Source organism: Hordeum vulgare, chromosome 3H, assembly GCF_904849725.1.
Source record: "Hordeum vulgare subsp. vulgare chromosome 3H, MorexV3_pseudomolecules_assembly, whole genome shotgun sequence".
NCBI classification, from domain to species: domain Eukaryota; kingdom Viridiplantae; phylum Streptophyta; class Magnoliopsida; order Poales; family Poaceae; genus Hordeum; species Hordeum vulgare.
This window is the reverse complement of record NC_058520.1, coordinates 605,168,213-605,196,023: the sequence shown is the minus strand read 5'-3', so window position 1 is coordinate 605,196,023 and position 27,811 is coordinate 605,168,213. Positions and strand designations below refer to the sequence as shown.

The 27,811-nt window shown below is 46.7% G+C and overlaps 1 protein-coding gene across 1 annotated transcript in view; it reads right to left on the bottom strand.

Moving 5' to 3' along the window:
* Window positions 1-12,228: 12,228 nt before the first annotated feature.
* LOC123442223 (polygalacturonase-like) overlaps window positions 12,229-27,811 on the bottom strand; it is a 46,140-nt gene continuing 30,557 nt past the window's right edge. Inside the window, exons 2-8 of the mRNA XM_045118274.1 lie at window positions 18,633-19,071; window positions 18,187-18,391; window positions 13,584-14,027; window positions 13,205-13,494; window positions 12,866-13,094; window positions 12,549-12,746; window positions 12,229-12,270 (exon numbers count right to left, since the gene is read on the bottom strand). Of these exons, the coding sequence (XP_044974209.1) occupies window positions 12,229-12,270; window positions 12,549-12,746; window positions 12,866-13,094; window positions 13,205-13,494; window positions 13,584-14,027; window positions 18,187-18,391; window positions 18,633-19,071 (1,847 nt within the window). The remainder of the gene's footprint in view (window positions 12,271-12,548; window positions 12,747-12,865; window positions 13,095-13,204; window positions 13,495-13,583; window positions 14,028-18,186; window positions 18,392-18,632; window positions 19,072-27,811) is intronic.

Here is a 27,811-nt window from a genome sequence, read left to right as displayed (position 1 = left end):
TCCGGTGTGTGCGTGCCGGAGCATGTTTTTGTCGCCGCTGATGCGTGCTCTGGTAATGCCGCATATGTCATGTTTGTTGAAATGTCTGAAAGTAGTGAGGACGATATGAGAGTCAAGCGGACGCGCTCGAACACTGATCGGGCGCGTATGCGGACGTTCAGGCGTCCAATTAGTCCATCTTGACTGTAGATCCTCTAATGGATTAAAACATCTATGGCACTTCTCTAAAATGTCAAGATGGATTGCATCGTCAACATCAACTGGGCAAGTGTGGGCCAGCGCAAAATGGCGGGGACCCTAACGTCTTTCTTGTAAACCAGGCATGAAGGATGTTGGCGTGACAAAAGAATATCTGATAAGAAAATATTTTTCAAACGGGTCAATTCATGATTAAGTTTGTCAAAAAAGTCAGATCTATAATTTTCTCCCCATATAGATACATATGGCATGTGCATCTTTTATCTGGTTTTAAATTAAAAATATATTATACTCTTTCTCTTGCTTTTGCAGATTATTTTGTATGTACCTTCAGTTTTTCTTAGAGCAGTAGTCGGATCCCTCGTATTGCCCCTTGTGTCCGCGCAAACCGCGAGACAGTGATCGGTCAATTTTTGGTGATCCAACCGGACCCGAAGATAGTCCTCATGCATTTGGGTTGTTAAGCATCCCTAAACCCAACTGATATGTGAGGCGTATATGGAGAGGCCGGACGCGTCCACCACATCAAATCCGGCCCATGTTGGTCCTCTCCAGCTCAACGATGAAAGCAACTTGGCTCATGAAGGAGCAGGACCGTGTAGTCAGATGTCTCATCAGCATCATCTCTTCTTCTCTGTCATCATCCAACACGGCGAGTGATGATGATGGCCCCCTCTGGTCGCCGATGCCTACTTTGAGGTGCACTACCATCGCTTCGCAAGGGGAAGGTACTGAGTACTAACAAGGAAATGGTGATGTCCCACACGCCTATCCATTTGTATGGATATTTTTATCTATGTTCCTAGTTTATATATGTTTCTAGTGATGTGCGGTGATGAACTTCCTCTTTTTAGTCCTATTGTACCAAACTTTTATGCTTCGTTCATGCCCGATCTATGTCTGAATTATGTTATATTGATCCATACAGTTTCAATCACGTTGCATGGATTATATGGATATGTGGAGGCGGATGTGAGGGGGACTACCGTGGACGTGGGGATATGATGGGTGAGGGGTCATTGTTCGCGGACACGTCCAACGCATATTCTGACATATATAGGGGAAAATTTGACCAACCCAACTATAGATGTTCTTATAGTCCATCTATTCTTAGACGTCATCCTTTTCATGGCTCTTTCATTAGTCCTCTCTACCTCATCACGTCATCATGTGCATGTCTGTCCTTACTCGCCTCACTCGCCTCACTCGCCTCCATGCACACGGCAATAAAGTACTATGGAGCAGAAAATGTTCTAATCAATAGACTTGTTGTGGCACCTAAATTCTGAATATAATTTAAATAAGATATCATCAATAAAACTATTGTATTTTTAATAACTGTTTTGTATTGATAGCTAATCTATGCCTAATAATAATAAAATCATTAGTGTTTCTGTTCGTCCATCTTAAAGTTACCCCCCAAATTGCTATAAGTTACCCACTATGCCATCCATAAATGAAGAAAATGATTCAATTTTTTAAAAGTCCAGCCGGCATAGACGTAGCGCAATGGTTATTGCATTGCAGGTAATATCCCTTTTTCTCTTCATCTCTCTCTTATTACTAGCAGACGCTCCGCCTCTTCCTCCATATATGGGCCGGCCCATGTGCGGAGCATGACACCCTCCTTTTTCCTTCTTTTTTTTTTACTTTTCCTCGTTTATGTTTTTCTTTTTCTGTCTTTAAGTTAATTCTGGATTTCTATATACAAAAAAATAGGGTTTTTTAAACAAGTAAAACATTCATGAATTCATAAAATGGTCAGAAAATCATAAAACGTTCATGATTTGAAAAAAATATTTTGTTACTTCGTATTTTTCTTTGTCTTTGCTCATTTTTGTTTTTTTATTTTCTTCTTTAAATTAATTCAGGATTTTATAAAATTCCAAAATTAAAAGAATTGTTAGTTTTGATATTTTTTTGAGAAATCATAAAATGGTTGTGAATTAAAAAATGTCTGGAAATCATTAAATGTTTGTGATTTAAAAAAATGTTTATATATGGTACAAAAATTCATGATTACCGAAACTATATTCAAGATTTAGAAACATGCTTGTGTAATCAAAACATTTTCCGAAATTTGAAACATTTGACATGAATGTTTAGAAAATGATTACAAAATTCAAACACATGCATAACAAACAAACAAAACAAAACCATGGCTTACGAAAGTTTTCATTTAGGGAATTTGTAGTGGTTGTTTTATGATTTTATTTAATCCCTTGCGTGCATGGTAAAAAAGGGGTTTCAATGTTCTATACAGCGTCGAGCTCCTAATTTTATTTTTTGATCGATAAAGGGTGGATTTTATTACTCACAATGAAGCATCAAGCCAATACAATCAAAATGAGCATACACCCCGCCTTTGCATAGCTAGGATGCACACAACCAACATCAACCGGCACACACACAAGATCTACCGGCAAAAAGCAAAGTCATATAAGACCAAAGCTATGCCTAAGCAAGCACAAATAAAAAAAACAAAGCGATCAAATCCGCGATTGACAACCTACAACAATAACCATATCTGCACCAACCGTCTCATGACATCACAAGGACAACGAGGTTCTTCAACAACAATGCCTTCAGGAAGGTAGCGACATTCGAGCACCACCGTCACTAGATCCAACCATCAAAAGCCAGAGTCTGGGTTTTCACCGTGAAGAACCAGTCTCAGCATATCCGAGCAATGCCTTCAAGAAGGTATCGATGCAGAAAAACATCGCCATTGCCAGGTTCGACCAACTCGGGACACACCTAGTTTTCACCCCGTAGCTCGAGACTAGGTACTCGAGGAGCATCACCATCGAAGTCAATCATGCGTCGTTGCCACCACTTTTCCACAATGCTATCAGCTGCGTGCTCGGAAATAAAAACCAATCGCCGCCGCTGCACAACCATACCCTCTGCGTCAAGTCATCTTTCATAGATTGCATCTCACTGTCAAAGCCAACCACCGGGTCGAGAGAGAGTAAACCTCACAAAGATCTTTTAGTGGACAACACAATCCATGGGCAGGGCGCCTTTGTAGGACGTGGTGGTCATCACGGACCAACACCTCCGAAAACGGAGTACCTCACCATTGACCGACACCTCGCTGACCATGAGCACCAACCGCAGTCCTGGCGAAGCCTGCAGGACCTTCGGCCGGACCCTCACTAATCATTAGAGGATGCGAAAAGGCGCTGCACCGGAGTTGCAACTAACCAACACAACCATGGAGGGGGGATCTCGAATCCACATCACTAGTGTGTTCAGTACGCAGTGCCATGGAGATGGGATCGACCCGCAGTCCAGGCCAACGATCTGCATCCTCGCCCAACCGTTGGGTGTAGCCCAGCCCTTGGTGGCTGGCAGCTGACGAGGCATGAACCTACTGGCTCCACTCCCTGTGGCCATGGCGGGCTTGGTACGGAGCGGAGGCGAGCTACAAAACGGCACCCGCGCGATAGCTGAGATGATCCATTCGGAGAAATGCGACTAGAGCGCGAGGGAGAGAGGCCCCGCCGCAGCCGGGTACCATATGGGGCTTTGCCTGAGCGTGTCCGTCCAGCGGAGGTGAGGGAAGGGCGCACTCTGAGGTTTCTTGAGAAAAGTCGATCAGGAGGATAGATATGATGGTCCTGAAAATTTACAAGTTAGAATTTCACTTCCCTCGCCTCTCACAAACTAGGAATGCACACAGCCTTTTTTAAGTATGACTACTAGGATTTTAGTTCTTGGTTACGCACCAAGCCTAGTCCTTAGTAAATGAATGAGTACCAGGAAATCCTGGTCCTCAAATATAAATAAAAACCTAAATTTGCCTTTTTGAGGATTTGAACTCAGGTGTTGGGTTTGTACATCCAATTCCCCGACCACTTGAGCTAAGATCACCCCCTCTAAAAATGGAAGAGATTTATACATCCCGTCCTTTGCACCAACTAGGTACGCATACGACTATTTTAGTATGAGTACCAAAATAAACATGGTCCTCGTAATTTTTTTAAATGAGTATGAGGATATTTTTTGATGAGTGGTTTCATCACAAATCAAACTTGATTCTCAATAAATGGGAGAAAAATCCCTGTGCGTCACCTATCAAATTTAGGAGTTGAACTCGGGTAGTTGAGCTGCACAACCGCATTGCCCAATGATACGTCTCAAACGTATCGACTTTTTCAAACACTTTTGCTATTGTTTTGGCCTCATTCTTGCATGATTTGAACGAAACTAACCCGGACTGGTGATGTTTTCAGCAGAGCTGCCTCTATGGTTTTCTTGTGTGCAGAAAAATGGAATTTTAGGTGTCCCGGAAAATTCTAATAAAAAATGGAGAAAATCCACGCACCGGGAGGAACCCTGGGCCAGAAGATGGGCCATAGGGGGCCACCAGGCCTCCAGGCGACCTGGTGGCGCGGCCTGCCCCCTGGCCGCGCCGGGAGGCCGCCTGGGTGCCCACCTCCTCTGGTGCCCTACCTTGACTCCTATTTTTACCCGTGACGGAGAAATCCCAGAACAGAAGTCGTTTTGCAAGTTCTCGACGCGGAGCCGCCGCCACCCTCGGTTCTTCTCCGGGAGAGCTAATCTGGATGCTGCCTTGGCCTCCGGAGAGGGGAAGCCGTCACCATCGTCATCACCATCACCACTCCATCACCCTTCCATGGCTTCCCCATCATGTGTGAGTAATTCCCTGCTGTAGGTGAAGGGGATGGTAGGGATTGGATGAGTTAGATCATGTAATAGTTTGTCAGATTGTTGGGGGCATGTTGCCTATCATCTACTATGTGTGTATATCATCTTTGCTACTACTTGTTACTCTTAATGCTTGTCACTTTGGGCCCGAGTGCCATGATTTCAGATCTGAATACCTGATGATTTCATGAATATATTTGTGTTCTTGATCCTATCTATGAGTAGTACGCACCTATTATAGTCCGGAACCGGCGATCCCAATGGTGACAGCTTGGGACACCAAAGGGGGTAGACTATAGTTTGAGGATTTCATGTATCCATTGATTGTTAATGCTTTGTTCCAGTGCTCTTTGACAGGAGCACCTTAATCTCCATAAGTTCCTTTTGGCCCCGTTGGTAGCGGGATGGTAGGACAAAAGATGTTGTGCAAGTTCTTATTGCAAGCACGCACGACTACCTTGGGATACATGCCTAATGTTTGATATTTGCCTAAATGATCATTACTTTCCTATGTGCCTTGCCCCAAGTCAAATACATGATATCTCTCATCCATGACCGACCATCCATCTCCCTAGCCTACATTGTTTTAATCCTGCTGGTTACAAGTTTCTTTACTTTTGCTGTTTTACTTTCGTTGCATTGCCACCATTATTTTCGTTGTCACCATCACTTACATATCACTGATGCTACTAATATTTCGTTGCCAAGCAAGTATCTTTTAGGTGCGGTTGAATTGACAACTCAACTGTTAAAGCTTATAAATATTCTTTGGCTCCCCTTGTGTTGAAACAATAAATTGGGTTATCTTAACCGCGAAGACTGTTGCGATCCCCTATACTTGTGGGTTATCACCGAGCCACTGAGCCAAGGGAGTGAGTCTAACTCAACTAGTTGATGGAGTGGATGTACAAAGCCAACACCTAGGTTCGAATCCTCACGAGACCAATTTAGGTTCCTATTTATTCTTGAGGATCAGGCATTCGTGATACTGACTCATTTATTGAAGAATGGGTTAGGCTTGGTGTGTAACCAAGACTAAAAATCGTAGTACCCCATTTTAAGGAGCTCCTAAAAAATTGACACAGTTTCCAATGATTAGTTTCTGAAATGATTTTTCGAAAGTCCCTTATCTAATCCAACCCAGGGAGGAGGGTTGACGAACCACCTCGACGAACCTGATGCGGATTGTTTCGCTTCACAATACGTCGAATGCGATTGGATTGGATTGGAATTTCTCGGATAGATCTTGACGATCGTCAATCAGATCAATTAAGAGTTTTTTTATGAGGGAAGATCAGTTAAGTGTTTCAAGCCGTACATTCACGTGGCTTGGCTAGCGTTGATAACGAAATGAATGGATGGATAAACACAACTTTTGATGTTTGGCATTAACAAATGTCACAGTTTTATAAACCGTAGTATCCACGATCATGTTTTTTAACACAGTACAAACACTTATGCTCATATATACACATATATACTAATCATATCCTACCTTATGAGCACTTCTGAGAAATTGAATGGACATATCATCTTCAAATTCACGAAAACACCATGAGATCTGCTCCCGTTGAACGAAGAACGTCTAAAGTGAATCAAAAAGAAAAATGCAAACACCAGTGTCAAGCATAGGACTTGAATCTTGGTGGACTCTTTCACCACAACTAACCTAACCATCCAAGATAGGCTTAATTCACAATGCCGTGTGTTTTAGTATTTGAGAAAGAGCTCTTCACCTCTTTTTTCTAAACCGAATTTAGAAAAAATGTGGTATATACGAAGTTGCATACTCATTGTCTAAGCATTGAAATGCTGAGGTTGCATTTGTCAGGTATGTATTTTTAGAGTTTCTTTTCGAATATCGTATTATTTTAGAAATCATAGTTACTAAAAATATTAGGTTGCTAGCTCACCTAGCTTAGCTGGACTAGTTTTTTCTAGCCGGTTTTGGCCAAAGTCGTCAAAAGCTTTTGGACGAGTAGCAATTAAAGCGTTAACTGCCCATAATTTCTGTTCTTGCCTGTGCCGGAAAGCCAAATTGGCTAGCATCCATCGGCAAGCTTTTTAGAACAACTTCAACGGATCGACACAAACGGAAGATGATTTTATTCTTTTTTGTCCGTTTAGGACGGCCAGGCAGACACGAACGTCCGCTTACGCAAATGGGTCAGCACATGCGTCCAACGCTGACTGGACCCATTTTTGGCAGCGTGCAGAATATATATATATAAGTGCATAATTAAACATTAAAAGCCGACCACAAAGGCCGGTGAGAGTCCACGCGTCCGCATTACACTAATTAAACATAAAAAAACTAAACTACGAGGGCAGCCCTAGGCAGCGGCGGCGGTGTCGTCGGAGGCGATGAGGTCGACCAGCATAGACGCAGGGCTGGCCCAGGGGAACGTCGTGTTCCACAGCTCAGCTGCCTGCGCCTTCGTCGTCTGTCCTGCCGGCGCGGGCTGTGCCGGTGGCAGTGGCAGCGCAGCAGCTGGGGCATGCTCCTCCGTCTCCGCCTCCCGTCGTTCCTCCTTCGCCTCCTTCTCCAGCTCCATCAGCCGAAGGCCTTCGGCGCGCTCCGCCAGCAGGTACTGCGTCCTCCAGTGCTCGAGGTAGGCTTGCTCCTGCTGTGGTGTCGCGCCCAGCCAGATGGGCGGCGCAGTGACGAACTCGTGAACGATGTCGGTCCACTAGTAGATCTCCCGCGGCTCTATGGCCTCGGACTTCGGCGGAGGTGGCACGACGCAGCCGCCGGCGGCCGACAGCGCAATGGCCTCCGCAAGCTGCTGCTGGTACGCCGCCTCCTCGTCGGGCCTGCGCCGCGCTTCCTCCTCGCTGTCGTGGAGAACAGCTACGAGCGCCGCCTGGTAGGCGGACTCAGTCTCCTTGTCCTTCTCGCTGAGGACAGGCGGGGGCGGCGGAGGGCCTCCTGGCTGCATTTCGCGCACGCCACAACGGCTCTGCTCCTCGTGCTCCATCGCGAACCACAGCTCCCAGTTAGGGGAGTCGACCGCGTACGCAGGGTCTCGTCGCTGCTCCGTTGTCAGCAGACGCCGACGGCGGCTCACCTCCTCCGCATGCACCCGCGCCGACCGCGACACGGCCGACACCGGAATCCTCTCTGGATCCAGATGTCAGCCGTGCGGCAGCGTGACATCGGGGTAAGGAAGCGGCATGCGGTGTTCCCAGTGTGCCACCGCGCTTGGTGCACCGGTATGCTCACCCACTGTCGAGGCCGGTGGGAAGACGGCAGAGGGAGATGGCGCGGGGGTAGAGCGGGGCCTTGCCCTTGTTTGGGAAGCCGCCAACCATGGTGCTAGGGTTTTGGTCGCCGAGGAGGTGGCTGGATGTGGCCGAGCGGGGTTCCGGGAGCAGATGGCAGAACCCACAACACGCTCGGATTAAAAAATCTGGTAAAACTAGTACCATTACCATGGGCTACATGTAGGGGTCTCTTTGAGATCCACCAAGCAATGAAACAGGCCCGCCGATGCCGGCTCCCTCTGGGCCTTGCCCTAAATGGGGCTGTCGACGACAGCGAGGGAGGGGGCGGAGAGGAGGGGGAGGGTGGCCGGAGCTGGGGTGGCATTCCCCGTGTCGTCCATGGGGAGGGAGCGACGCGGGGGTCTAAACTGTCTTATCATATAGGCCTCTCTCAAGCCCGGGAATAGAGATAAAAGAATTTATGTTCTTGACAAGAGTTTTAGAGTGGAGAGAGAAGTGAGACCACTTGATCTAAATAGTTGTCAAGCCGCTTTCCGCCAAACGACACAACATGCCGCGTCTGCATGGTTAGTTACACGGAATTAGAGCATCTACAGTCGGACCTTAAAAATTCGGTCCCTCAAACGTCCGTATGCGTCCGCAGATACTAACTGGACGCGTCTTGTTTATTGCCTTTTATATTCGCGTCTTTCATATTCGAACCCTTAAAACCATACAACTCATGTAACGCTACGTAAACATAGATCAACACATAGTTCATCGGATTAGCCAAATAAAAGAAGCATAGTTCATCGAAGTTCATCGGCAAATCCTAACTACGAACTAGCTAAACATAGGTAATATATAAACGGAGACGGGAACAGTGACAACTTCCTCGCCGGCCCTTTGTACTTCCTGTTGCCGGCGCAGCTGTAGGACTCTACGGACGAGGAGTCGTGGTCGTCATCATCGTCGTTGGAGAGGAGGACGAGCCCTTTTAGCCGCCAGACCTCACTGTCCTACTCCCGCTAGAGCTTGGCAAACCGAGCCACCTTCGTCGCCTCGCGCTCAGACTGCTCAATGGCAATGCACAACGTCTTCATGTTCTTCCGCTGGAGCCGCCCCGCATCCGTCTCCGTGGTCATAAACAACCGAGAGTAGACCCATTCGATTTTACATAAACATAGTTATAACCTTCTGATTTTACACAAACATTCTGCATCTAACATAATAAAAAATCTCAAAAAAGAATCCACAAGGACAAGCACGCAAAATTTATGACATTGATTGTGGTTTAATTATGTCTCAACCAATTGAGAATTAACAAATCCGGTAAAACTACTACTACACGAACTAGTAGGGGTTGCTTTGAGATCCACCAAGAAATTATCACACTATATATTATGTTTCTTTGATCTTACAATGGTCTATATAGTATTCATCGCAAAAAAAAAACAAGAAGGTCTATATAGAACGGGCTGTCCGGGCGTTTGAAATGGATATAAGTGATCCGGATGTTGATGCTCTTACGGACTGCCGTAAACTGCAGGGTCATAAGTTATAACCTTCTAATTTTACACAAACATTCTCCATCTAAAACATAATAGAAAATCTAAAAAAAAGTCCACAAGAACAACCACGCAAAATTTATGACGTTGATTTTGGTTTTAATTACTATGTCTTAATCGATTTATAATCAACAAATCCGGTAAAACTAGTACCCTTACCATGGGCTACATGTATGGATCGCTTTGAGATCCACCAAGCAATGAAACAGGCCGCCGATACCGGCTCCCTCTGGGCCTTGCCCTAAAGGGGGCTGCCGGCGATTGCGAGGGAGGGGACGGAGAGGAGGGGGAGGGTGGCCGGAGCTGGGGTGGCGTTGCCCGTGTCGCCCATGGGGAGGGAGCGACGCGGGGTCTGAACAGTGTCTTATCATATAGGCCTCTCTCAAGCCCGGGAATAGAGATAAAAGAATTTATGTTCTTGACAAGAGTTCTAGAGTGGAGAGAGAAGTGAGACCACTTGATCTAAATATCTGTCAAGCCGCTTTCCGCCCAACGACACAACATGCTGCGTCTGCAGGGTTAGTTACACGGAATTAGAGCATCTACAGTCGGACCTTGAAAATTCGGTCCCTCAAACGTCCGGATGCGTCTGCAGATACTGACTGGACGCGTCTTGTTTATTGCCTCTTTATATTCGCGTCATTCATATCCGAACCCTTAAAACCATACAACTCATGCAACGCTACGTAAACATAGATCAACACATAGTTCATCGGATTAGCCAAATAAAAGAAGCATAGTTCATTGGAGTTCATCGGCAAATCCTAACTACGAGCTGCCTAAACATAGGTAATATATAAACGGAGACGGGAACAGTGACAGCTTCCTCGCCGGCCCTTTGTCCTTCCGGTTGCCAGCACAGCTGTAGGACTCTACGGACGAGGAGCCGTTGTCGTCATCATCGTCGTTGGAGAGGAGGACGAGCCCTTTTAGCCGCCAGACCTCCCCGTCCTACTCCCGCTAGAGCTTGGCGAACCGAGCCGTCTCCGTCGCCTCGCGCTCAGACTGCTCAACGGCAATGCACAACGCCTTCATGTTCTTCCGTTGGAGCCGCCGCGCATCCGTCTCCGTGGTCATAAACAACCGAGAGTAGACCCATTCGATTTTACACAAACATAGTTATAACCTTCTGATTTTACACAAACATTCTGCATCTAACATAATAAAAAAATCTCAAAAAAGAATCCACAAGGACAAGCACGCCAAATTTATGACGTTGATTGTGGTTTAATTATGTCTCAACCAATTGAGAATTAACAAATCCGGTAAAACTTCTACTACACGAACTAGTAGGGGTCGCTTTGAGATCCACCAAGAAATTATCACACTATATATCATGTTTCTTTGATCTTACAAAGGTCTATATAGTACTCATTGCAAAAAAAAAAAAATCTATATAGTATTAGTACACGAACTAGTCAAAAGGCAAGAGAAGTATTTACAGAAACCAAGGAATCAAGAAGACCTATGTGCTTCTCTGCGATCATCAAAAGCAGCTCGGCGGTGTGAGACTACGAACTAGCTAAACATAGGTAATATATAAACGGAGACGGGAACAGTGACAACTTCCTCGCCGGCCCTTTGTCCTTCCGGTCGCCGGCGCAGTTGTAGGAGTCGACGGACGAGGAGCCTTGGTCGTCATCATCGTCGTCGGAGAGGATGACGAGCCCTTTTAGCCGCTGGAGCTCCCTGCCTTACTCCCGCTAAAGCTTGGCGAACCGAGCCGCCTCTGTCGCCTCGCGCTCGGACTGCTCAATGGCAATGCACAACGCCTTCATGCTCTTCCGCTGGAGCCGCAACACATCTGTCTCTGTGGTCATAAACAAACGACGGTAGACCCATTCGAGGAGTCGTGCGTCCTTATCAGGCTCCGCCTACATCCCGCGGCGGCGGCGCATAGATTGCTCCACCTCCGACCTCTCCCTTTGTCGTTGCCGCTTGCGGCAAGCGACACACGCCTCTGATTCCGGAGTGCGTGTCAGGGCCGGCGCAGCGGGCACAAGCGCACACCGCTGCCTAGGTGGGGGAGTAGCAGTCGATGGGACCAGGGGATGATGCAGGGGAGGCACGGATTGTGCATGCCGCCTGCCGGAGTAACACATGGACCAGAAGGGGCTAACGCCAGTGTCTGAGCTGCCTTCGAGGGAAAGCGGTGAGGCTGCCGATCCGGAGCTGTCCCCGGTCTCCACCTTGGACGCTCCTAGGCGATGCAGAGGGCAAACTCAAACTTCGGATCTAGGTCATCGTCGGGGCGACTGTCGAAGCTCGACATTTCGCTGGATTCGATCGGATTAGGTGCGGGAATAGGAGAGGACGGGGCGAGAGAGGAGAGTGACTGAGCTAGGGTTTCGAAGCAATGAGCCGGATGTGGCTTTTTATGGATCCGTGGGGTCGTGGGTGGGTCGGGCCTGCCAAGCGAACGTGCCCGGGCTCTCCATATCCGTCCCATATTTGGGCAGTACGAGCGTCTATTTGGTTCATTTTTCTAATGACCGGATACTGACCGTACGGACTGTCTGAACCTTTGAGACGGATATAAGGGGTCCGGTTATAGATGCTCTCACGGACCCCGTAAAGAGCAGGGTCAAAAGTTATAACCTTGTGATTTTACACAAATATTCTCCATCTATAAAAAAAATAAAAAAAATCTCAAAATAAATCCACAAGAACAACCACGCAAAATTTATGACGTTGATTGTGGTTTAACTATGTCTGAACCAATTGAGAATTAACAAATCCGGTAAGACTACTACCCTGGGCTACATGTAGGGGTCGCTTTGAGATCCACCAAGCTATTAGTACACGAACTAGTCAAAAGGCAAGAGAAGTATTTACAGAAACCAAGGAATCAAGAAGATCGTATGTGCTTCTCTGCGATCATGAAAAGCAGCTTGGCGGTGTGACCTCTCCGGACGCGGACCCGCCGACGTTTTGGCACTTGGCCTGCGCCGGCCGCTTGTGCCGGTACGTGAGCCTGATGTTCCTGAGGTTGATCCCACTGCAGGGGTTGGTGTCGCTGCAGTTAAACTTCACCGCGACGGGTGTCATCGACGTGCCCTCGATTTCCGTGTACGACACGTTGCTGATCTGCACCCCGGAGCTCTGCATGCACACGCAACAATAAAGCACTTGATACAGTCGATCGATTGATGAATTCATGTAGTAGACCTGCACGCATGCATGCATGGATGGTGGCATCGATCTCTTAGGTACGTACGTACCTTGCCCGGGCAGTCGGCCTTGCGGGGACAGTAGTTCTGGTCGACGAGGATGGGGTTGGCCACGCGTTGCATGGTGACCCTCGAGAAGGAGACGTTCACGACGGAGCCGGAGTTGGGCGTCCCCCACGTCTTGATCCGCAGGCCGTTGGTCGTGCCCGTCAGCACCGCCCTATCCACGGTCACGTTCCTCACCTCCTCCTCACCGGCCTGCCATCCCAGGCTCCCGATGCTGCATGCCACGGTCCATCCAACGCAAACACAAAAATCTATCAAACGCTGCGCAAATCACAAGCAAACACAATATATGATGTATGATGAACTAGCAAGTGAAGGTGGCACCTGATGCCGTGGCCCGGACCGCAGGTGATGTCCCTGATGAGCATGTCGGAGGTGCCGGGCCCCAAGGAGACGCAGTCGTCGCCGGTGCCGATGGTGGTGTTGAGGATGCTCACGTGGCGGGAGCGGCTGGCGTGGATGCCGTCGGTGTTGGGGCTGTCGGCCGGCGCGATGATCCGGACGCCTTGGAACGTCACGTTGGTGCAATCGAAGATAACCATGTGGAATTCCTTGCTGTCGAGCAGCGTCATCTGCTTCACGCTCACGCCCTTGGACTGGCTAATGTCCAGCGTCTGCAATCATATGTACGTACGTCACAAGGAAACTGAACAACCCAATCAAATTGCAAAAACAAAACCAAGAGGTTCATTTCATCACTCACCCTGGGGCCTTGCCCGGCGGTGCACCTGCCGGCCTTCTTGCACGCCCAATACTCCTGCCCTTGCCCATCCAGCGTCCCGCCGTGGATCGCCAGGCCGTCGGCATGGTGGAACATGATCCACGCCCTGCCGTCCACGGCCGGCGGAGCGAAGACTGTGCCATTGCCGTCAATGGCCACGACCACGCCGGCGCTCCGGCAGGGCCCCTTGAAGTAGGCCCGGCTGAGCAGGAACCTGCCCGCCGGCACGCACAACACCGGCCGCGAGCCGGAGCTCCCCGTGTCATTGCACGCAGCGCCCCACGCGGCCTGGAACGCCCCCGCCGAGTCAGTCCCACCGTCGGGCCTTGCGCCATATTCCATCACGTTGTACTCCGTCGCCGTTGTCAACGTCACCAGTGCCATGAACGCCACCAGCAGCAGCAAGAGCCTATCACCCATCATCCTCTGCACGATTAATTAATCGGATATGCTATAGTCTCAGCGACACGCTCTAGTCTCACGTACGTACGGGCGCTGAGTGCTTTGACAGGTTGAGTTTACAAGCCAAAGTATTCAGTATATAAAGCCAACAACACCTTCCTAGTATTGTACTAGTATTCCTATTTGATGCAGAATCCTGTCAGGACACACGGACGGAGCCAGCGGACACCACCTTCCACCCTTGGGCTCGGCCCAGTTTTCCTTTTGGATGTGTCCAGAAAACATCTAGATGCGACATAGTTATTAATTTTAATTATATATACGTCTCATATAAAAAATTTAATAATTAAATAAAAAGTTTAAATAGTTTAAAAATATTTTTGGGTTAAACTTGACTTTTTTGTACTAGTATAAAAAAATTACAAAAAAACCAACATTGACTTCTAGTCAAAAAAGAAAAAAATCAATTTGCTATTATAGCACAATTCACATTATTTTGATTGAAAATTTGTTTTTCCTAAAAGACGTCGACGTGTAATTTAATTTTTCCGAATTTTTTCTTAAAAGTAAAATGAAAGGTCAAATTTATTTCGAAAATATTTTTAGAAATTTTTAACTTTTTGTTAAATTGCTATATTTTCTCACATATAGGGTGTACATACACAAAGGAACCAAACGTTCCCGTCCCATAGTTATTGCACACCTAAATGACCAAATCTCTACTATTAAAGCAGGATGTGCCGTCGTGATGGTTTAACCAGAGAGATGGTTCGACCTCTCGATCCCACCTCTCCACTTCCTCCCGCTAGCATTTCCACCGATTTTTTCATCCCTTCGTAAACCAGACGATTAAATAACCACACCAAACGGTTCAATAAAAAAAACCGTTCGTTCCCACGTGTGATCGCCCTCCCACGCACTGCCTCTCCCATCCAAACCCGTCAAAACGCAAAAAAAAGACACACAACCCACAAACGCCCCTGCTTCCCCCAAGCTCTCACGATCCCCTCGATGGGAACCCTAGCCGCCGCCACGCGCAGCCACCGTCGTGGCCTCCACTCCACTGTCGGCGCCGCCTCCCCTCCTTTCCCCTTCTCCCGCCGACGACGAGCCCCTAGCTAGCTAGCTCGGACCAGTCCGGCTGCGAGAGGCCACCGGCGGCATGGCTGCGTGCAATGCGAGCGCTCTACTCGGATCTGTCCGAATCCTGTCGCCACGCCCGTCCCGCTCGCCGTGGCCGCTAATCGCGCCACGTCCGAATCCTGACGCACCCAAGGCCGCCGGCAGGGAGGGATGTGGAGGATCCTCGAGTCCGGTGGCGTTTTTTGTCTGGCCGCCGGCGGGGAGGCGGAGGGTGGGGGCGGTAAGACTTGCGTGTCTTGGCCTCGCCTCGATTCGAGGATGTCGGGTTCTTCACCGACCACCGGACGAGGGGGAGGAGGGGCGGCAGGCCCGTTCCGGGGGAGGGAGAGGACCGGAGGCAGGCCCGTTCCGGGGGGAGGGAGAGGAGGGGCGGTCGCAGTTCTTGGCGTCCTGCCGCCGGCGTTCTTGCGTTCTTGTCCTGCCGCCGGGGGATGGATGAGAGGCGTCGGGTTCTTGATTTTGGGGGGATAGGGGCCGGGTGGTCCCACTTCTCTCCTGTCTTGCCGCCGGGGGGCGATGTTGATTCAGGCTTGCAATGCTGCGATTTCCTGATGACTATTCTTGTTTTTCACCCGCAGCTTGTTCCACGCGAGTCTTGTTTTAATCAGTTTCCACGCATTTGATATGTACAGTAGCTAATTGAGTAATTGGATTTGCTCTTGTTGAGGAGGAGGAGGAGGAGGAAGCGAGGTGTCGAGTTGCTTGTGGTCGGGCGGCGAGCGGAGAGCCGCGAGTTGCCGCTGACGGCCGGCATATCGGACTGGACATTTGTGGAAGCCAATAGGTTTAGTATTTTTATTTTTGTTCCTATTCCAGGCAAAGGAAGCAGCTAGTCAAGCATAAAAGGTAAAAAGGAAAACAATATACCCACACAAGTTTTCACGTAAAGATCAATGATATAGAACTTAGATGTGTACTACTTATCTCACATCTATATGTGTTTCAGCAAAATTGCTTCCTTTTCTTTTTTTCCTTTTCCTCTACTGCACCGCGTTCTCTCCTTCTCTTCCTTTTCCCCCGACCACAATGTCGTCTTGTCTTTCTTCTTCCTTCGCCATGATCCCCTTCTTCTCCTCTTCATCTCTTCTGATGATTGCGACCGTAATCCAAGCAAAAGGCAGTAGATCGATTGGTTCGCGCATCCACTTCTCAAGGGTCGTCATGGCTTGTGAAGGTTCGTGCTCATCTCCATTCTTTTGTCCCGTCTCTTCGAATCAACGGATGCTGCCCTTTTGATCCGGTAGTCTATGTGTGGGTATGCTCATATTCATATATTGAGAGGTTTATCTAGTAGTAGGTCTTCGCTCGGCTGTTGGTCAGCAACAGGTTTAGCACTCGGGGTAATTTGTTCGCCAAGAACGGTGCTCAAATTTTATACTCATAGTAGTGAAACAAGGAGTTCATGAAAGTTTCTACTTGTAGTTGAGTTGTAGATTGCATTCTATTGCTCTATAACTAAATACCTCGTTGGCGCTAAAGGTTTTATGGTCCTGATAAGTACCTTTCTATGAGCATCTCCAAAAGACATGCGCTAGCGCGGCCTCTTAAAAAAATTTATACAACGTCAAAATTGTGTTTTTAGCGCGTTGAAGGACGTTTGCTCCAACAGACATGCGCTAGCGCGGCGCCCAATTCAGAGGTCCCACCTGCAATAGTCCAGAGTTTGTAGCGCACGCGAGCGGACACATCAAATACGCAGCGCGTGATGCCATTTTGATCTGCATGTTGGATCGAGTATAGCGTGCGCACGATTTTTATGCGGCTGCTGGAGCACCCAAGTCGGGTCCGCGCACGCTAAAAACAGGTTTTTTACAATGCAGCTTAGATAGCGCGTGCCTGTTGGAGTTTCTCTAATATGATACTCAAGCTTTCACTACTATGAGTAAATTATTATTTTTCTAGATTGAACCTGTGCGGCACAGATTTCTGACATCTAGCTTGTCAATATTTTTGTTGGGATGATGGTGTTAATAGTGATGCTTGTGTTTCTTTATGAAAAAGGTTTTCCCTCTGGTTCATGTTATAAAACAACCATTACCGAATACATGCTTGTGTTTATTTTGAGGTGTCCAAATAGCTACTGCTAGATTGTTAATTTTGTAGCACTCTAAGCTAGGAGTTTAGTTCCATCATTATGTTTGGCTCTTTAGTCTTTTAACGTTGATATAGTTTACTCTTTAAATCTTTGGAAAACTTAAACGAAAGGTTGTGAACATTGACATTGGCAGCATAAAGGCAGCTCAGGCACGCACAACACATTTTTATTCTGTTAGAAACGAAGGCTCGCTAATTTCTCTCGTTCACAGGGAAGACTGTGGTTTTTGTGTCGCATGCAAAGTTGTGACTTTTCACATTATCCTTCCTCGCACTATTTATTCGTTACAAGGGGAAGAGGGGTCAGTGGCGATCCTAACTACGCGCCACAATCCGCTAGACTCGCGCCATCCCACGAGTGTTGATCGTGTCTCCTATGCCACCTGCGAAACTATCGGGCCTTGACGCGATCGCGCCGAGCTACACGCCCGTGCAAGCTACTTGCACGGCGTGCGGAACTTCCTGCTCATGCCTTCCTATCTATTTATTTGAAAAAAATAACCTAGAACAAAGGCAGCTCAATGACTAGATTAGCTAACAAATCACCCCCCTAATCTTGTCGTCGGCGAATTATTCCAACCATGCCGATCCTCCTCGTCAGCTCCTGAAACATAATGCAGCCAAGTGCCTTCGTAAGAGTGCCAGCAAGCTGGTCACTTGTTCTTATGAAGTGAATGACGATCTGCCCCTGTTCCACACACTCGCGAATGAAATTATACATGATCTCTATGCGCTTGCTTCACTCGTGGAAGACAGGGTTCTTTGCCACGGAGATCGCTGATTTGTTGTCAACGAGGAGCTTCAGCTGCACAACCTCCTTGTTTATCATCTCTCCAAGTAGCTGTGCCAGCCAGATGCCCTGACAAGCAGCGGTAGTGGCCGCCATGTACTTGGCCTCGCATGAGGAGATCATCACCACCCTTTGTTTGTGAGACTGTCAGCTCACCGGGCTCCTGCCGAGGAAGAAGATCACACCCGTCGTGCTCTTCTTGTCGTCCGTGTCCCCAGAGTGATCCGAGCCACTATAGTCGGTTAGCTGCAGCGTTCCTTCGCTGCGCCCATATGCGCAGCTGTGATTCAGTGTCCCCGCCACATACCGCAAGAGATGCTTCACCACGGCGTAGTGGTCGGAGGCAGGCTTCTCCATGAACCTGCTCAAATACCCGACTTCGACTGAGATATCATGTCATGTTTGTCTCACGTACCGTAGCCCTCCGATGATGTTGCGATACTTGATCTTATCCACCGGGTCGGGGAGCTCTCCTCGCTCAGCTTGAGCCGTACCTCCATGGGAGTGTTGCTCTGGTTGCAATCCTCAATACCTGCACGCTCCAGCAGCCTCTTGGCGTAGGCCGCCTGCCCAAGCACGATCCGATCGGGCTCCTTGCTCACCTCGATCCCAGGTAGTAGCTAAGCTTGCCCAGGTTGATCTGCTTGAAGGAGTCGATCTCCATTCTGGCCGTGCCCGTGATGATGAGATCATCTACGTAGACTCCGACAATCAGGAGCGAGCCACCTGAGCCGGGTTGGTACACCGCGTGTTGCGACGAACAGCGCTCGAAGCCCACCACGCACAGGCTCTCGTCCAACTTCGCGTTCCAGGCCCTCGGCCGTTGGCGGAGACCGTATAGCGCCTTGCAGAGGCGCAACACCTTGCCCTCCTGGCCAGCCACGGCATACTCCGGCGGCTGCTGCACGTAGACCTCCTCGAGCAGGTCGGCCTTCAGGAAGGCTGACTTGACTTCCATATGGTGTACCTGCCAGCCGTGGTGCGCCACGAGCACGATAAGGATGCGCACCGAGTCCATGCCTGCGACCAACGCGAAGACCTCTGATGACCCACAAGTATAGGGGATTAATCGTAGTCCTTTCTATAAGTAAGAGTGTCGAACCCAACGAGGAGGAGAAGGCTCTGATAAACGGTTTTCAGCAAGGTAATAACTGCAAGCACTGAAAGTGGCGGTAACAAGTGATGGTGTAGTGAGATGAAACGTAGCAAGCGAAAAGTAACAAGTAACAAGTAGTAGCAACGCTGCAGCAAGTGGCCCAATCCCTTTTGTATCAAGGGACAAGCCTGAACAAAGTCTTATAAGAGGAAAAGCGTTCTCGAGGACACACGGGAATTTCTGTCATGCTAGTTTCGTCATGTTCATATGATTCGCGTTCGTTACTTTGATAGTTTGATATGTGGGTGGACCGGCGCTTGGGTACTGCCCTTACTTGGACAAGCATCCCACTTATGATTAACCCCTCTCGCAAGCATCCGCAACTACGAAAGAAGAATTAAGACAACGTCTAACCATAGCATTAAACTAGTGGATCCAAATCAGCCCCTTACGAAGCAACACATAGACTGGGGTTTAAGCTTCTGTCACTCCAGCAACCCATCATCTACTTACTACTCCCCAATGCCTTCCTCTAGGCCCAAATATGGTGAAGTGTTATGTAGTCGACGTTCACATAACACCACTAGAGGAAAAACAACATACATCATATCAAAATACCTATCGAATACCAAACTCACATGACTATTATTAGCATGACCTATCCCATGTCCTCAGGAACAGAAGTAACTACTCACAAAGCATAATCATAATCATGATCAGAGGTGTAATGGATAGCATCAAGGATCTGAACATAAACTCTTCCACCAAGTAATCCAACTAGCATCAACTACAAAGAGTAATCAACACTACTAACAACCCTACAAGTACCAATCGGAGTCGCGAGACGGAGATTGGTTACAAGAGATGAACTAGGGTTTGGAGAGGAGATGGTGCTGATGAAGATGTTGATGGAGATGCCTCCCCTTTGACGAGAGGAGTGTTGGTGATGACGATGGCGACGATTTCCCCCTCCGGGAGGGAAGTTTCCCCGGCAGGATCGTCCTGTCAGAGCTCTAGATTGGATCTGCTCAAGTTCCGCCTCATGGCGGCGGAGAATCCACGAAAGAGCTCCACCCTGACTTTTTTCCGGACGAAACCCTTCATATAGAAAAAGAGGGGGGCCAGTGGGCCACCAGGTTGCCCACAAGCCCTGTTGCCGCGGCCAGGGGGGTAGGCCGCGGCAAGCAGGCTTGTGGGCCCCTGGTTGCTCCCCTCTCACACTTCTTTCGCCCAGTATTTTTTATAAAATCCAAAAAAAATCCAAGTTGATTTTCGGGGCATTTGGAGTTGCGCAGAATAGAGGACTCAAACTTGCTCCTTTTCCAGTCCAGAATTCCAGCTGCGGGTATTCTCCCTCTTCAAATAAATCTTGCAAAATAAGAGAGAAAAGGCATAAGTAAGGTTCCACAAAGTATAATAACAGTCCAAAAAGTGATAAATATCAACATGAAAGCATGATGCAAAATGGACGTATCAACTCCCCCAAGCTTATACCTCGCTTGTCCTCAAGCCAAAACCAAGACCCAAAACATGTCCACATGTTTAGGGATGAAGGTGTCGATAAAACAAAATACGGACATGAGGGCATCATGATCACACATAGGACAACAATACATCATAGAGATTCTTATGGGAAAGTAACAATTCCTTCACAAAGCAAAGTATGAGACAAAAAACCTTACCGAGAAGTGGCCAACAACAGTCCATAGTCATTGAAGCAATTGCAATTTATCATATTATCAGAAAGAGTCAAATAAGAGCTTGCAAAGCAAATCCACATACTCAATCATCTCTTTTGTTTTCCACAATTATGACAACTCACGTGGTACCCATGGTATCCAAGTTTCAGTCGGACACAGAGAAAGATAGGGGCTTATAGTTTTGCCTCCCAACTATTTACCTCAAGGGTAAAGTCAACAATAATAAAGCATAAGTACTCAGCTCCAAGTTGATATATGAATGTAGATCTTTCCCAAGCAAATGACGTTCACCAAGAAAAAGGCTAGATAAGGAATTGGTGAAGATCACCATGACTCTTACAAGGGCAGAAAGTAAAGGTACAAGATAGGCCCTTCGCAGAGGGAAGCAGAGGTTGTCATGCGCTTTTGAGGTTTGGATGTGTGTCCTCTTAGTGCGGAGGAACCTCACTTTATATTGCCTCCTGTGATAAAGAACTTTATTAAGTAGTCTGTCGCTTTTATGTCTTCCTCATCACAGGTTCGTACAAAGCTTATTTTCCACACACTAATAGATCATACATATTAGAGAGCAATTTTTATTGCTTGCACCGATGACAACTTACTTGAGGGATCTTATTCAATCCATAGGTAGGTATGGTGGACACTCATGGCAAAACTGGGTTGAAGGTTTATGGATGCACAAGTAGTATCTCTACTTGGTGCGGGAGTTTTGGATAATATGAGGTGGAAGCAATCGTCACATGCTAAGGGATCTCTAATCATATAACATTGTTTGGAACCAAGCAAACACAATTCATTATGTTGTCTTCCTTGTCCAACATCTACTTCTAAGCATGTAATAGTTTGGTGAATGCTCACAATTATAGAAAGTGTCTAAGATGATATATTTATATGTGAACCTCTCTTTCCTTATTACTTCTTATTAATTTCAACAATGACTGAGGTATATGTTGGTCTACTCTCAACAGGTTTCAATCATCATACTTGTTATATGTGAAGCTATCACTTTCCATAGGATCATCTCATGATCTTTCATGCTATCGTTCTTTTCATACTTTTGATCACGACACAAAACAAAGCCCTTGACTAAGATACTCTTTATTATATAGCTCGCAAGCTCGAATACATCGGGGGAGACACAAGGCAAAAGACTCAAACTAAAACACTAAAGACTTATTCCACTAAGAGAAGAAATAAAAACTGAAAAGGAAAGAACTAAAACAAAGGTAAAAGCAAAAGATATAAAGGTGATACGATACCAGGGCAACTCCCCCAAGCTTGGCATAAGCCAAGGGGATTGCCCATACCAATGCTTAGTTGTTTTCCTTTGGTGGTGATGGTGGTGGTGGTGTTGAAGTAGTCTGATCCTCCGTCTTCCAAGGCATAGGTGCTCCATCATGGTAGGATGAACGAGTCGCCGGAATCCTCAAATCTGCAGCCAACCGTATTGATTTAAATCTATACTCATACTCATAGTTTTGGTTCTGTAGGTCATAGATCTGGCCCTGGAGTTGATCAACCCTGTCATAGAGCCTGGAGAGGTGCTTCCCAATGTCAATGGTATCCATCTTGTGATTGCTGGTGAACTCCATGATCATCATGTGGTTGACGTTGAGTCCACGCTCCACCATCCCTTGGCACTTGAAGACTTGTTGCTCCATTGCTTCGAGCCTCGTCTCCATGCTTCCGGTCTTCTTAGGCCCCTCAACATCACAGATGTGCAACATCCCCTCACTCATCTTAATAGACTAAGGGTGTTTCAGCACTTCCGTGAGGTAGGGATTTATGACCTTCTCGAAGATCTTGTCTTTAGGAGCTTTTGGGGAAGTCATGATGGTCTAGATCTGCGAAAGAAACAAGCTCGAAACAAAAACAGAGGAAAACTGTGTGATACCGAGATCAAAACCCTCGGGCGAATATATAATGATTTTTTCTGGACCAGAAGGAGCGCTCCGCAAGAAAACGGAGTCCGGGAGGCACACGAGCTGCCCACAAGCCCAGTTGCCATGACCAGGGGGTAGGCCGCGGCAACCAAGCTTGTGGCCGCCTCGTGCGCTCTCCGGACTGCTTTTTATTTTTCTAATTTTCCATAAATTCCAAAACGGAGAAATTTTCCTATTGGAAAAGTTTCGGAGTCCAATTACTTACCAAAACAGATACCTCTTGGTTTTCAGGGTCTGGAACAGACTGATAAACATCCCTTATGTAATCCTGTGGAGTTATGATATTGATGATATTGGTCTCAACATTTATGGGAGTACCACAGATGTAATGCTTGATTCTTTGCCCGTTTACCACCCTAGGAAAATTACCTTCCGTGTTATTGATTTTGATGGCACCGGAACGATATACTTCCTCGACAACGTAGGGACCTTCCCATTTAGAGAGAAGCTTGCCTATGAAGAATCTTAAACGAGAATTGTATAGCAGGACATAATCACCTACATTGAACTCTCGTTTTTGTATTCTTTTATCGTGCCACCTCTTAACCTTTTCCTTGAACAACTTGGCATTCTCATATGCCTGGGCCCTCCATTCATCTAATGAGATGATATCAAACAACCACTTCTCACCGGCAAGTTTGAAATCAAAGTTGTGCTCTTTGATTGTCCAATAAGCTTTGTGTTCCAGCTCAAGAGGTAAATGACAGGCCTTACCGTATACCATTTTATATGGCGACATGCCCATGGGATTCTTATAAGCAGTCCTATAAGCCCATAGTGCATCGTCAAGTTTGCTAGACCAATTCTTTTGAGATCTATTGACGGTCTTTTGTAAGATCAATTTGATCTCCCTATTACTCAACTCCACTTGACCACTAGACTGAGGATGATAAGGAGATGCAACTCTATGGTTGACATCGTACTTAGCGAGCATCTTGCGGAAAACACCATGAATGAAGTGTGAACCGCCATCAATCATCAGATATCTAGGTTCTCCAAATCTTGGGAAAATGACTTCTTTAAGCATCTTAATAGAGGTGTGGTGATCAGCATTTTTAGTGGGGATAGCTTCTACCCACTTAGTGACGTAGTCCACAGCAACTAAGATGTGAGTGTACCCATTGGAACTCGGGAAAGGTCCCATATAATCAAAGCCCCAGACATCAAATGGTTCAATGACAAGTGAATAGTTCACAGGCATTTCCTGACGCTTACTGATATTCCCTATTCTTTGGCATTCGTCACAAGACAAGACAAACTTACGGGCATCCTTTTAGAGAGTGGGCCAATAGAAACCTAATTACAATACCTTATGACCAGTTCTGTCTCCAGCATGGTGTCCTCCGTAAGCCTCGGAATGATACTTCTGCAAGATCTGTCCCTGTTCATGTTCAGGCACACAACGTCTAATAACACCATCTACTCCTTCCTTATAAAGGTGAGGATCATCCCAAAAATAGTGTCTCAAATCAAAGAAGAATTTCTTCTTTTGCTGGTAGGTGAAACTGGGTGGTATGTATTTGGCTACGATATAGTTTGCGTAATCAGCATACCACGATGCACTATGTGAAGTGCGGATGAAATTCAATTGCTCATCAGGAAAGCTGTCATCAATAGGTCGTGGGTCATCAAGGACATTCTCTAGCCTAGACAAGTTATCTGCTACAGGGTTATCAGCACCCTTTCGGTCAACAACGTGCAAATCAAACTCCTGTAGCAGGAGAACCCATCTGATTAGCCTAGGCTTAGCGTCCTTCTTCTCCATGAGGTACTTAATAGCAGCATGATCAGAGTGAATAGTGACTTTGGAGTCAACTATATAAGATCTGAACTTTTCACATGCAAACACGACTGCTAAAAACTCCTTCTCCGTAGTGGCATAGTTTCTTTGGGCACTGTCTAGAGTTTTACTAGCGTAGTGAATGACATTCAACTTCTTGTCAACTCTTTGTCCTAGAACAACACCCACAACATAATCACTAGCATCGCACATGATTTCAAAGGGCAAGTTCCAATCAGGTGGTTGAACAATAGGTGCGGTTATCAAGGCCTTCTTAAGTATTTCGAAAGCTTCCTCACAATCCTCATCAAAAACAAAAGGAACATCCTTCTGCAAGAGGTTGGTAAGAGGCCTAGAAATCCTAGAGAAGTCTTTAATAAACCTTCTATAGAAACCAGCATGACCTAGGAAACTTCGTATACCTTTGATATGTGTGGGGCAAGGCATTTTCTCAATTGCATCTACCTTAGCCATATCAACTTCAATGCCTTTCTTAGAGATTTTCAGTCCTAAGACGATGCCTTCATTTACCATGAAGTGGCACTTCTCCCAGTTCAAGACGAGGTTGTTATCTTTGCATCTCTGTAAGACTCGATCAAGGTTGCTGAGGCAATCATCAAAGGAAGAACCGTAAACGGAGAAATCATCCATGAAAACCTCAACAATATTTTCACAAAAGTCAGAGAATATAGCCATCATACATCTTTGAAAGGTGGCAGGTGCATTGCACAAGCCAAAAGGCATACGTCTATAAGCAAAGGTACATAAGGGGCATGTGAAGGTGGTTTTCTCTTGATCAGATTGTGCAACAGGTATTTGCGAGAAACCTGAATAACCGTCTAGAAAGCAGAAGTGTATGTGTTTAGATAGCCTTTCTAGCATCTGGTCGATAAACGACAAAGGATAATGGTCTTTCCTGGTTGCCTTGTTCAGTTTCCGGAAGTCTATCACCATCCTATAGCCATTAATAATCCTCTGCAGGATTAGTTCATTCTTATCATTAGGAACGACGGTGATACCTCCCTTCTTAGGTACGCAATGTACTGGACTTATCCAATCACTATGAGCAACATGATAGATGATTCCTGCTTCCAGAAGCTTTAATATTTCTTTTCTCACAACCTCTTTCATCCTTGGATTTAGTCTCCGTTGATGATCAGCAACTGGCTTAGAATCAGGATCGGTTTTAATCTTGTGCTGACATAGAGTGGGACTAATACCCTTAAGATCATCAAGAGTATATCCAATAGCAGCACGGTGCTTCCTCAAAGTTTTTAATAACTTCTTCTCTTCGTGACTCGAGAGGTGAGCACTAATAATAACAGGATATATCTCCTTCTCATCAAGATAGGCATACTTAAGACTATCTGGTAACTGTTTTAGCTCGAACACAGGATCACCCTTTGGTGGGGGAGGATCCCCAAGCAGGTCAACAGGCGGATTATTCTTGAGAATAGGATATTGTTCTAAGACAATTTTATCTATCTCATCTCTTTCATCCATATGCATATCATTTTCATGCTCTAGCAGATATTGCTCTAAAGGATCTGTAGGAGGTACGGCAATAGAGGCAAGAGCAATGATTTCATCCCTACGAGACAACTCTTTTTCATGGGGTTGTCTTTGATACGTCTCAAACGTATCTATAATTTTTGATGGTTTCACGCTGTTATCTTGTCTTCTTTGGTTGTTTTATGTATCTTTTATATCTTTTTTGGGACTAACTTATTAATTCAGTGCCGAGTGCCAGTTCCTGTTTTTTCCGTGTTTTTGACTCTTTTCAGATCTGATTTTGAAACGGAGTCCAAACGGAAGAAAAACCCCGAAATGATTTTTTCCCGAACGGAAGAAGATCAGGGGGCCTTTGGGCCAAGCCAGGTGGGCTCTAGGGAGCCCACAAGCCCCCACTCCGCCACCAGGGGGAGGCGGCGGTGGGCAGGCATTTGGCCTCTCTGGCCGCCCCCTGACCTAGATCTTTGGCCTATAAATTCCCAAATATTCTGCAAAAAAATCAGGGGAGCCTCGAAAATACTTTTCCGCTGCTGCAAGCTTCCGTTTCCGTGAGATCTCATCTGGATACCCTTCCCGGCACCCTGCCGGAGGGGACTTTGGAGTTGGAGGGCTTCTTCATCATCATCATCGCCCCTCCAATGACTCGTGAGTAGTTCACTTCAGACCTACGGGTCCATAGTTAGTAGCTAGATGGCTTCTTCTCTCTCTTGGATCTTCAATACAAAGTTCTCCATGATCTTCATGGACATCTATCCGATGTAATCTTCTTTGGCGGTGTGTTTGTCGAGATCCGATGAATTTTGGATTTGTGATCAGATTATCTATGATATATATTTGAGTCTTTGCTGATTTCTTATATGCATGATTTGATATCCTTGTAAGTCTCTCCGAGTCTTGGATTTTGTTTGGCCAACTAGATCTATGATTCTTGCAATGGGAGAAGTGCTTGGTTTTGGGTTCTGCCATGTGGTGACCTTTCCCAGTGACAGTAGGGGCAGCAAGTCACACATCAAGTAGTTGCCATCAAGGGTAAAAAGATGGGGGTTTTATCATTGGTTTGAGATTATCCCTCTACATCATGTCATCTTGCTTAAGGCGTTACTATGTTCTTATGGACTTAATACACTAGATGCATGCTGGATAGCGGTCGACGTGTGGAGTAATAGTAGTAGATGCAGACAGTATCGGTCTACTTGTTTTGGACATGATGCCTATAGAAATAATCATTGCATAGATATCGTCATGACTTTGCGCGGTTCTATTAATTGCTCGACAGTAATTTGTTTACCCACCGTCTACTTGCTTTCATGAGAGAAGCCACTAGTAAACACTACGGCCCCCGGGTCTATTCACATCCATCGTTTACATCTCCGCTTTTACTTTGCTTTGTTACTTTGTTGCTTTCAGTTCTCACTTGGCAAACAATCTATAAGGGATTGACAACCCCTTCATAGCGTTGGGAGCAAGTTTTTGTGTTTGTGTAGGATCTTGAGATACTCCTCCACTGGATTGATACCTTGGTTCTCAAACTGAGGGAAATACTTACCACCGCTACGCTACATCATCCTTTCCGCTTCGAGGGAACACCAACGCAAGGCTCCAAGGCCACGGGGGAAATCCTTTGCACACTTGCCTAGGAAGTCCCTTAAGGTGTAGCCGCAACAGAAAGATCAAGCCAAGTATTCTCCCGTCGACGTGCCTATTTCTGGCGCCGTTGGAAGGTCTTTTGTTGCAGTAGCAGAAGTATTTC